We start from the raw sequence: 11,541 nt of genomic DNA on the forward strand, positions 1-11,541 counted from the left end.
CATTTCCGCGCTGGGGTCCCTGCTCTTGCAGCACTTGTCAGCGTCCCACGTGGGCTCTGGCTCCCCACGCCCCACGCTCCAGGCACTTCCGGTCCCCCTTTACTCCAGCTCAGCACCCCCACCCCTGTCCTGGGAGGGGAATGGAGAGGGGCCCAGGGCCAGGGGCCAGGTGGGGGCCAGGAGGGCAAGGGTGCCTCCGTCTACCTGTCTGTCCTGGGCTAATTTTAGCACCTTTTCTGTGACAAAGTGGGCCAGTAGCTCCCGCGGTGATTCTGCGATTTCTGGGACACCACCACGCTGGGTCAGCTGCAAAGTGGGGCGCAGGACGGGCGGGGGGCTGTGCACAGGGCCAAGGGCAGGCAAGGTGGCCGGTGGGAAGCGTGGCTGGAACAGGGGTGCACAGGGTTGTAGTCTCCTTCCTGCCCTGACAGTGGCGGGGCACGCCAAGAGGGTCCCCTGGCCTGGGGTCCCCCCGGCTCTGAGGGTGACTGCGCTGTTACCCTCCCCTCCAGCCACCTGTGATGCTGCCGACCCCCGTCGCCCCGTGGCCCCACGATGACCCACAGCCCCGCCTCAAGCGAGGACGAGGACCCACACAGCATCAGCGAGTGTCCCGAGGGGGGCTCCGAATCGGAGAGCTCCCCAGACGGGCCAGGGAGAGGCCCCCGGGGGACCCGGGCCCGGGGCCACAGCGGAGCACCCACTAGCCTGGCCTCCATCCGAGGCCTCCAAGGCCGGTCCATGTCTGTCCCGGACGACGCCCACTTCAGCATGATGGTCTTCAGGATCGGCATCCCGGACCTGCACCAGACAGTGAGTGAACCGAGTCGGGGCGAGCGCTGGGACCCGGCGGTGCCCGGCCGGGGGAGCGCGCGGGGCGTCGGGCGGTGCCGGGCCGGGGGAGCGCGCGGGGGGGCGGGCGGTGCCCCGGCCGGAGTGAGGAGTCCGGCCCGCGCCCCGCGCCCCGCGCCCCGCGCCCCGCCCCGCCCCGCCCCCGCCGCAGGCTCCGCCCTGTCCCGCCCCCTGCAGAAATGCCTGCGCTTCAACCCCGACGCCACCATCTGGACCGCCAAGCAGCAGGTGCTGTGCGCGCTGAGCGAGAGCCTGCAGGACGTGCTCAATTACGGCCTGTTCCAGCCGGCCACCTCGGGCCGCGATGCCAACTTCCTGGAGGAGGAGCGGCTGCTGCGGGAATACCCCCAGTCCTTCGAGAAGGGGGTGCCCTACCTGGAGGTGAGGCCGCGGCCTGCCGCTGTGAAGAGAGGGCAGCCCTCCCTACTCCTCTTTGATGCCAGAAACCCCCAAGGGGCTCGGCAGGTCGCGGGGGATGGGGTGGGGGGGATGCCCAAGTTTTAGCGTCGAAAATGCAGGGCAGTGAGCCCTCTGGCAAGCCTCTTCCTCACCCTAAGCTTCCACTATAGTCACATTGGGGACTGGTTCCCAGTGAGGGGTGCTGTTCCAGAATATTCTCTGTCCGGTGTCACCGGAGCTCCAGTCCCTTCTATCCACGTGGCCAGGCCTCCAGGGCTGCATCTGCCCAAGCCTGAGCCACACATGAGTTCCGAGGGCCAAGAGGGGACTCACCTACGGGCTGCCCACACCTCCACCCCCACCCTGACGCAAGTTCCCGTGTCTCTCTGCACCCCACCCTGGCCTCAGTTCCGATACAAGACCCGTGTGTACAAACAGACCAACCTGGATGAGAAGCAGCTGGCCAAGTTACACACCAAGGTGAGAGAATCTGAACGTGTGGCCCCTAGTTGGCCCCCTACCCCCCCTTAACAAACCCCATCTGACGCTCCCCTGTGGACTTGCCTCTGCTCCCTAGCCTCACTCCAGCTCCTTCAATTCCTTCTTCTCTGGGCTCACCACTTCCACTCCGAGCCCTGTCGCCCCCATCCTGGGTCTCTGATGTCACTTTGAGTTGCCCCCCCCCAGTTCTGCCACCTAGATCTACATTGCATTAAGGGCTCTCCCCAGCTCCCACCTTTTCCTCCTGGGACGAGTGTTCCCAGAGAGGAAATCTGAACAACTTCCTGACACTTGAGGGGAGACCCCCTGTTTGGCTTCATCCCCCCGTTCTCTCTCCTGCCCCCCATATCCCATCCCTCCAGGCACGCCCCTTACTTAGGCGTCCGACCCCTGGGAGCTGGTGATGTGTCTAGTGCTGAGTGCCAACAAATGTGGGCGTCAAGCGCTCTCGCCCCTGACCCTCCCCCTCCAAAAGGACATGGTCTTGGCAACGAACGTTTCCTGGTGGGCTGGGGAGACCGGAGTGTGGGGAAGGTGCTTGCCTTGCACGGTGTACCCGGTGTGATCACAGGACACCCCAGAGTGTGTTCCCCAAGCCCCTCCAGGAATCAGTCCTGAGAACCACGGGGTGTGGCCTCAAAAAAAAAACAAAAGTGCACCCAGGTCTGTGGGCTGGGGGTGGTGTGGTGGAGAGCTCTGGCGTTCAGGTGACCTCTGTTCAGTCCTCTTTGAGTTGCCCCCCCTAAGAGGGAGGCAGGCGGGAGGGAGATGCCGTTCCCCCCCCCCACCTACTGCCCTAACCCCGTTTCTTTCTCTGGCCCCTGGCACAGACCGGCTTGAAGAAGTTCCTGGAGTATGTGCAACTCGGCACGTCTGACAAGGTGGCACGGCTGCTGGACAAGGGGCTGGACCCCAACTATCACGACTCGGATTCAGGAGGTGGGAGGCGACTTTGGAGGGTGCTAAAAGCGGTGGCCCAGAGGCCGTGTGTGACTGACTCCTGCGCCCCCCACAGAGACCCCCCTGACCCTGGCTGCGCAGACCGAGGGCTCCGTGGAGGTGATTCGAACCCTGTGCCTGGGTGGGGCCCACATCGACTTCCGCGCCCGGGATGGCATGACGGCTCTGCATAAGGCAGCGTGTGCCCGCCACTGCCTAGCTCTCACGGTGAGGTGCCACGCCCTGTCTCCCTCTCTTTTCCTGGGAACTTTGGGCTGTACCTGTGCTTAGGCCTCACACCTGACGATACCTAGGGGCCTCTGTGCGGGATAAGACCAATCAGTGCAAGCCCCATGCTCCCATCTCTTCAGCACCTCCTTCTCTTCTCCCTGAGTGCCCCCCTTCCTAGACATCCCCTGTCTCCCTCCGTGCATGCAGAGTGGCCCTTTCTCCTACTCAAATGCCTCTTCCATTCCCACCTGCTCTTCCTCAAACCCCAGTTCTTTTTTGGGGGGGTGGGGTCACACCTGGCAATGCACAGGGATTACTCCTGGCTTTGCACTCAGGAACCATTCCTGGCGGTGCTCAGGGGACCATATGGGATGCTGGGAATCAAACCCGGGTTGGCCGTGTGCAAGCAAAATGCCCTACCCACTGTACGATCTCTCTGGCCCCTTTTGCACCATTCTTAATGGTGCTCAGGGCTTTACTCCTGGCTTTATGCTCAGGATCAGTCCTGGCAGCAGTGCTAGGGAAACTCTACGGGCTGCCAGGGATCAAGTTGGGGTCAGTCATATGCAGAGCAATGGTTAGGACTGTCTCCCCAGCCCTTCACAGTCTCAGTCTCAGAGATTCTGTTCTTGATTGCTGTCTATACACAGGTCAGGATAACTGTCCCCAAAGATCTGTGGCTATGGAGAACCCCAGTCCAAAGACTCTCCCACTTCTAGCCTGCCCTTCTCATCTACAACTCTTTGCCAGAGGCCAAAGGCCCAGGCGGGGTCTACCTGCTTCCCCTGGAATTGTCAACCCCTCTTTTATTTTATTTATTAAATTTAACTTCATTTTTTTTTTTGGTGTTTAGGCCAGGGGTTACCCCTGGCTCTGCACTCAGGAATCACTCCTGAAGGTGCTGAGGGGACCATATGGGATGCCGGGATTGAACCTGGGACGGCCGCATGCAAGGCAAATGCCCTCCTTGCTGTGCTATCACTTCTGCCCCCCAGATACAGAGTCTACCCACACCTGCAGACTGATGTTACCACATCCCCTCCACCAGCCCTGAGCTGTTCAGGTGGAGGCTCAGTGATATCAGAAAGGGGATCCTGAGGAAAGGGGGCTCCTTGGATCACCCATCTTGCCGCCGTGCCCGTGGCTAATATGCTCAGTGGCCCCATGGACTGTTTGCTCTCCCTGACAAACGGTTCTATTGGTCTGAGCCGCACCCCTGTGAGGTTCTCCCTGCCCCCCATGCTGGCACCTGCTTCCCCCATCTGCAGCCCACCTCCTCTGACTTGGCTGCTACATTTCTTCATGGGCGCCTCCACAGTGGCCCAAGGGGGCAGCCTGACAGGATGTCAGAGTGGGGGCCCCCAGAGCACGCACCTGCTCCCCTCCCTGCTCACAAGGGACCGTCCAGAAAGGCCTCAAGCCCCGCCTTGGCCAGCTCAAGGTCACACAAGGACATCGGGGCAGATGCGAGGTACCGTGACGGCCCAGCTCACCAGCCTTCAGAAGGAGCCTGGTGCTCCCTGACTGTCCTCTCTTCCTTCCTAGGCACTCCTGGATCTTGGGGGGTCCCCCAACTATAAGGACCGCCGGGGACTGACCCCTCTGTTCCATACAGCCATGGTGGGGGGCGACCCCCGCTGCTGTGAGCTGCTCCTGTACAACAGAGCCCAGCTGGGGGTGTCTGATGAGAATGGCTGGCAGGAGATTCACCAGGTACCACGCAACTCCAGGGACCCCAAAGAGAAGATGGGGATGACGGATCCTAGGGGGCCTCGGGGATGGGCAGGGCTGACCACTTGGGAGCTATTGAGCAGGGCAGGTGACCTGACATTGCTGGCTGGGGGGGGTCTGATGGCTGTCCCTGCCCTGTCCCCCCAGGCCTGCCAGCTGGGGGGGGTCTGATAGCTGTCCCTGCCCTGTCCCCCCAGGCATGCCAGCTGGGGGGGTCTGATGGCTGTCCCTGCCCTGTCCCCCCAGGCCTGCCAGCGGGGCCATTCACAGCATCTGGAACATCTGCTCTTCTACGGGGCCGAGCCTGGGGCGCAGAATGCCTCGGGGAACACAGCCCTGCACATCTGTGCCCTCTACAACAAGGTGGGGGGCCCTGAGCCCACCTTCCTCTTCCGATCCCCTACCTGCAGCTCTTGCCATTCTGTCATCCCGCCACACATGTCCTCTGTCACTCATTCATCATTCTCTCCCTCGGTCACTCGTTCATTAATCCAGTGACTGGTCATTCCTCCCTTTATTGAGTCACACATTTCCTGGGTCATTCGTTCCTTGGCCGATCATTCATCCCTCCATCCATTCTTCCACTCACTGACTCACTCATTTTTTTCACTTGGTCATCCATCTGTCCATTCATTTATTCATTCTTCCACTCATTCACTTATTCATTTGGGCCTCAGCTGGGTGATGGGACAGTTAGAAGGTGACCAGAACACTCCCTCTGTCTGGGGACATGCCCAGTGTCCGGGAAGTCAGGTCCCCAAAGGGCCCCCACCCCCTCTGCTGCCTGTGGGCACTACAGGGTGAGCCCTGCACACAGATTCCTGGTGGGCGGGGGTGAGTGAAGCGAGTTCCGTGCACCATCACTTCCATATACCCCCATTTAGCGACAGCAGGATTCCCACTGGCATAGGTACCCACGGGGTCAAAGCAGGGGGCAGGGGCAAAGCCAGGCCAGCTCCCCCAGGGGCACAAGAGTGGGATGCAAGATTTAGTAGTTTGAGGGCTTGAGCAATAGCACAGCGGGTAGGGTGTTTGCCTTGCACGCGGCCAACCCGGGTTCGATTCCCAGCATTCCATACGGTCCCCCGAGCATCACCAGCAATAATTCCTGAGTGCAGAGCCAGGAGTAACCCCTGTGCTTCGCCAAGTGTGACCTAAAAAGCAAAAAAAAAAAGATTTAGCAGTTTGGGGCTGGGGGGGTCCCCACTTTGGGAGTTCTGAGTGTACGGGGGCAGAACAGAGGCTGGAGAAGGTGGGATGAGGAGAGCTGGTCTTTCAGGCAGAGAGCCCACTCCTGTGCCCCCTGGCCCCAGGTCCTGAGTCTTCTGCTGGTTTTCCCATCGAAGGAGGCCCAGAACTAGCCCCTCAGCCTCCGTTCCCCATCTCCAAGATGCTTCTAGGCACATCTGCCTCCTCAAAGCACGCAGTGCCAGGCTGTGGCTCAGAGCCCGGCACCTTGCAGCAGAGGCAGCCTCTGGGTGCCATTGGGGTGTCAAACGGAACCAATATGGCAGCGACACCCATCATGTCCCTTCCTGCCCCTGCAACTGTGTGCCATGCAAGGGAAGAAGACCCCAGCAGAGCAGTGCACCCCAGTGAGCCCTTTCCCTCCCAGAGGCCTCCTCTCTCCTCCCTGGAGGGGTAGGGCTGTGAGCAGGTAAAGAGAGCAGAGGGGGGCTGGATCACAGCAGGTTGGGTGTTTGCCTTGCATGCAGCCAACCCGGGTTCGATTCCCAGCATCCCATATGGTCCCCCAAGCACCGCCAGGAGTAATTCCTGAGTGCAGAGCTAGGAGAACCCCTGTGCTTCGCCGGGTGTGACCCAAAAGGCAAAAAATCAAATCAAATAAATAAATAAATGAATAAAGGGAGCAGAGGGCCTTGCCAGAATAAACCCAGCCCTTGTCAGTCACTGCCATCTGGGTCTGGCTCAGGACCCTCAGGAGACAGGCCCCTCCTGTTCACTGGGGCGGCAAGGATTCCAATGAAAGACAACCCAAGAAGGCAGAGAGACAGGACAGGCGAAGGCTTGGACAACGCGAGTTGAATTCCTGACCCTACAGGGTGCCCTGGGCAGCTGAGTCCCTGACCACCAGTGTTAGACAGGTCAGACGGGCAGATAGGATCTCGCCTCATCTCTTCTTTGGCATCTGTGAAATGGGTTGAGAACATGTGCTGTGCAGGGGCAAGCCAATGGGCGGACTGCTGTGTGCATCTCTACTGGCACTAGCCCAGCTGGGGTGTCCCCTGCCCACTCCCCACTCTCAGCCCAGACTCTTAAGTACCCCGCCACGCACAGTCTTGGCTTTGGGGGGAAAGTCGGGGCTCCATCCAGGCTGTGAGTCCTCATGTCTGCGAGTTTGGTCTGTCCTGAGACCCTGAAACACCACCCAGTGAGTGAGTGAAGACTGGGTCCGTGCCCCTGGAGCCCCCCTCTCCCTCACCCTGCCCCTAGATGAGGTGACAGCTCCGGGTGCCCTAGAAGGGAACAAGGCATTTCTCCGTGGATCCTGCCTGACTGGAATGAGTGAGTTTTGATGACTCTGCCTCTTTCATCCTCATCTCCCAGCTCCCTGTATCCGGACCCCACTCCCCACCCATGTTTGTGTTTGTGCCCCCATGTGGTGAGGCCTGTACCCTGCAGGGCCCAGGCAGTGGGGGAGAGGGCAGAGCTCTCAGTCTAGAGTCTACACAGGAGTGAGACAAACACTTGCAATTTGGGGTGATTTCTGGTGTGTGTGGGGAGTCACGCCTGGTAATGCCCAGGGGTTACTCCTGTCTCTGCATTCAGGAATTAGTCCTGGCGGTGCTTGGTGGGGACCATATGGGATGTTGGGGATGGTACCCAGGTCAGCCACGTGCAGGCAAATACCCTCCCCACTGTCCTGTCTGTCATTCCTGCTCCAAACTTTTGTGATTTTGGAGGGAAGCTGGAGCCCAAGAGCAGAAGCTGATGGAGAAGAGAGTGGGTGGGTGGATTATTGAAGCCCAGGCTGCGGCCCCCAGTGACATCTGTACTCACACCCAGGAATTGAAGGGGCCTAACTTTGGCTCCCAGGGGACAGATTAGGCGGAGAAGGCTGGAAAGTGGCTCCACAAGCTGGCTGTGTGACGTCAGGCATAGGGTAACCCTCCCTGAGCCTGTTCTGTAGGAGGTGCCCATACGAGCATCTTCAGTGGAGTCGTCCCTCACTAGGAGGTGCTTGGAGATCCCTGATCAGTTGTGCACCTGGGGATAGAAGCTGGAGAAGAGGTGAGGTGAGGGGGACCAGTTGCCTGGGATGAAGGGGAAGTGTAATGTGAAACATATCATGTCCCCGTGAGACAGTATGATGGGAGATAGTTCAAAAGCCGGAAAGAAATGCAGTTCCTGGGGGCCAAGCCATAGCATAGCAGGGAGGGCGTTTGCCTGGCACATGTCCAGACCGGGTTCAATCCCCAGCATCTCATAGGGTCCCCTGGGCACTGTTAGGAGTGATTCCTAAGCGCAGAGCCAGAAGTAACCCCTGAGCATCACCAGGTGTGGCCCAAAACCAACGAACCAAACAAACAAACAAACAAGAAATACAGTTTCTAAGCCTGAGGGACAGGACTGGGAGCAGGGCTCTTGCCTTGCATGCAAGGTTTTGGGTTCGATCTCTGGCACCATAAATGGTTCCCTGAACCCTGATAGGAGTGATCTCTGAGTGCAGAGCCAGGAGTCAGCCCTGAGCACTGCTGGGTGTGGTACAACCCCCTAAAACAAAATAAAACCTCAAACCAGAGCATGAACAGGGGTGGATGTGAGCATGACATTGGTGAGTAATTGGTATGTTTATACGACTGTCCTAGCCCCTCGGTCCAGCCCTGGCACCCTGTGCGTGGAACCCTTCCTTTCTGGTTCCCACTGTGTGAGATTAAGTTGGGCAATTAAGTTGAAGAGGCCTGGGCACAGTCTTTGAATGCGTGGTGGTCCGCCGAGCATGGAACTGGGAGCATCTCTTGAGCATTACGGGGTGTGCCCAAAAACAGGGGAAAAAAAAACAAATAAAATACTGCAGGGGCTGGAGCTGTAGCATAGCGGGTAGGGTATTTGCCTTGCACGCGGCCGACCTGGGTTCGAATCCCAGCATCCCATATTGTCCGCTTAGCACTGCCAGGGGTGATTTCTGAGTGCAGAGTCAGGAGTGACCCCTGTGCATCGCTGGGTGTGACGCAAAATGTAAAAAGAAAAAGAAGAAGAAAATACTGCAGAGTCAGATGACCCGGGTTCAAAACCCAGCCCTACCTTTCTATGACCCCTGAGCTTTCTTTGAAACATAAACGAAGAAAGTTTCAGGCCACCTCCAGGCGGTCCAGTGAGTTTCCGCCTCCACAATGCTGAGTTCCAGGCTTGCAGCGCTGTCAGCACGCCCGGGGCTGAGCCTCGCTGGTGGCCGTCCCCGCACCCATCAGACGTTGGGACTATGAGACTTTCTCAGTCTTCCTCGCTGGGGTGGGGAGTGCTACTGCCATCTAGTGGTCGAGCCTGGGAATGCTGCTCAACACCCTGCGGCGTGGACATGCACCCCCAATGCCCTTCCTTGCAAGGGTTCGGAGAGCCTGGTTTAGAGGTGCCACCGGTAGAGCATGGCAAAAGATACTATGAACTTTAAAATGTACCAGAATCACTTTTTTTGGCTTTTTGGATCACACCCGGCGATACACATAGGTTACTCCTGGCTTTCAGGAATTACTCCCCGTGGTGCTCAGGGGACCATATGGGATGCTGGGAATCGAACCCAGGTTGACTGCGTGCAAGGCAAATGCCCTACCCAGTGTACTATCGCTCCATCCCCCCAAGGGTCACATTTAAAGGTAGCAAAGATGTGCTTCGGTGGCCAAGCACATGATTGCAAGTTTGAGGTTCTGAGTTTCTTTTTTCCTTTCCCCCCATTTTTGGTTTTGGGACCACAGCAGCGGCACTAGGGGTTATTGTGGGCTCTGCACTCAGGGATAACTCCTGAAGGTGCTTGGGGGACTATATGAGATGCTGGGATTGAACTCTAGTCAGTCGCATGCTAGGCAGACACCCTCCCCTCTTTACTATCTCTCCAACCCCGAGGTCCCGGGATTCTACTCCATCACTGCCAGGTGTAATGCATGAAAAAAGGGGGAGCTGGAGTGATAGCAGAGTGGGAAAGGGAGAGGGAGACAGTTGGGAGGGCACTCACACTTTGCCAACCTGGGTTCAATCCACAGCACACAGTAGGTCCCTAAGTACAGAACCAAGAATGAGCCCCACTGCATGAATGAACCCTGAGCCCCACCCCCCAAAAAAGGAAAGAGTAGGCTAGGGCCCACGAGATAGGACAGCAGTTCAGGTGCTTTCTTTGCATCCTGTTGACCCTGGTTAGATTCACCACTGTGTGGGAGTCCCTGGGCACCACTAGGGGTCACTCCTGAGCATATGGACAGGACTTGAGTGCCTGCCAGGTGTGATACCCACCCCACACACACACCCCCAAAGAGAGAAGCAGATGACTTTTTTTAATTTTTTGCTTTTTGGGTCACACCCGGCTATGCACAGGGGTTACTCCTGGCTCTGCACTCAGGAATTACCCCTGGCGGTGCTCAGGGAACCATATGGGATGCTGGGAATTGAACCTGGGTTGGCTGCGTGCAAGGCAAACGTCCTACCCGCTCCAGCCCCACAGATGATTTTCATCTTAACATCTTTTTATTGAACACCCAGATCCGAACCAATCCCTTAAATTTGTAGTCGCTAACAATGTGACACCACTAGACGGGTCTCAGGGGCATCCCTTCATACCAAGTCAGTGAGGTTGGCCCCCAGAACATAGCTGAGTCTGTCTCTCCGGATCCCGGCCCTGGGAGGTGACCCTGAGCCCTGAGGCCACCTCACTTGCTCTTTCCTCTCTCCCGCCAGGAGACCTGTGCCCGTGTCCTCCTCTATCGGGGGGCCAGCAAGGACGTGAAGAACAACAACGGGCAGACGCCATTCCAGGTACGGAGCTGTGGGGCTCAGGGATACAGAAGGGGTGAGGATGGTGCTGGTGGGGGCGGGCGTGCCAGCTGAGTTGAGGGGTGCTCATTGGACTTCCTGCCTCTTCTCTCTGGGGGACCCCTACCCCCCAGGTGGCAGTGATTGCTGGGAATTTTGAACTGGGGGAGCTGATTCGAAACCATCGTGAACAGGATGTGGGTGAGCTGGGCAGAGGGCTGAGCCCAATGGGGGGAGCTGGGGCCACAGGGGGGTAACTGAGCACGGACTTGGGGGATGTTGGAACCCTGGCATAGCTTCAGGCCCCCACTCTGCTCATCTCCCCCTTTTTTTGTACCATCCCCCCACCATGCCCTCTCAGTGCCCTTCCAGGAGTCCCCGAAGTACGCTGCCCGGCGTCGGGGCCCCCCGGGAGCAGGGCTGACCGTGCCCCCTGCACTGATGCGGGCCAACAGTGACACCAGCATGGCGCTGCCTGACTGGATGGTGTTTGCCGCCCCTGGAGTTCCATCTTCGGGGGCCCCTGGCCCCACCTCGGGTCCCTCAGGCCCGTCACAGCCCTCGGCTCCCAGCACCAAGCTCAGCAGTGGCACCCTCCGAAGTGCGAGCAGCCCCCGGGGTGCCCGTGCACGCTCCCCGTCGCGCGGGAGGCACCCTGAAGAGACCAAGAGGCAGCCCCGGGGACGGCCCAGGTAGGGGTCAGCTCAGCCCTGGGCCTCTGCACCCCGAGGACCCGCTTGTGGCCCCCCACACCCCGTCCTGTGGCAGCTCAGGTCCTGGCGTCCTCCTGGGGTCTCCAATCCCTTCAGCCCGGAGACGGGCGTCATCGTGGTCTTAACCCTGACCCCCAGCAGTGAGGGTCTTGGCCACAGGCCTGGCCTCAGCAGGGGGCCAAAAAGAAAGCCT

The 11,541-nt window shown here is 59.0% G+C and overlaps 1 protein-coding gene across 4 annotated transcripts in view; it reads left to right on the top strand.

Annotated features, from left to right (window-relative positions):
- The window catches only part of SHANK1 (SH3 and multiple ankyrin repeat domains 1), a 43,741-nt gene that overhangs the window by 1,722 nt on the left and 30,478 nt on the right, over positions 1-11,541 (top strand). For all 4 annotated transcript variants that reach the window (XM_056136865.1, XM_056136866.1, XM_056136867.1 and 1 more), the window contains exons 2-11: positions 513-813; positions 1,030-1,233; positions 1,660-1,731; positions 2,583-2,691; positions 2,768-2,919; positions 4,468-4,635; positions 4,900-5,016; positions 10,561-10,638; positions 10,770-10,836; positions 10,997-11,327. In XM_056136865.1, the coding sequence (XP_055992840.1) occupies positions 556-813; positions 1,030-1,233; positions 1,660-1,731; positions 2,583-2,691; positions 2,768-2,919; positions 4,468-4,635; positions 4,900-5,016; positions 10,561-10,638; positions 10,770-10,836; positions 10,997-11,327 (1,556 nt within the window). In that variant the 5' untranslated portion in view covers positions 513-555. The remainder of the gene's footprint in view (positions 1-512; positions 814-1,029; positions 1,234-1,659; positions 1,732-2,582; positions 2,692-2,767; positions 2,920-4,467; positions 4,636-4,899; positions 5,017-10,560; positions 10,639-10,769; positions 10,837-10,996; positions 11,328-11,541) is intronic.

The sequence above is a fragment of the Sorex fumeus genome, unplaced genomic scaffold (genome assembly GCF_029834395.1).
Source record: "Sorex fumeus unplaced genomic scaffold, SorFum_2.1 ptg000122l, whole genome shotgun sequence".
Classification (NCBI taxonomy): Eukaryota; Metazoa; Chordata; class Mammalia; order Eulipotyphla; family Soricidae; genus Sorex; species Sorex fumeus.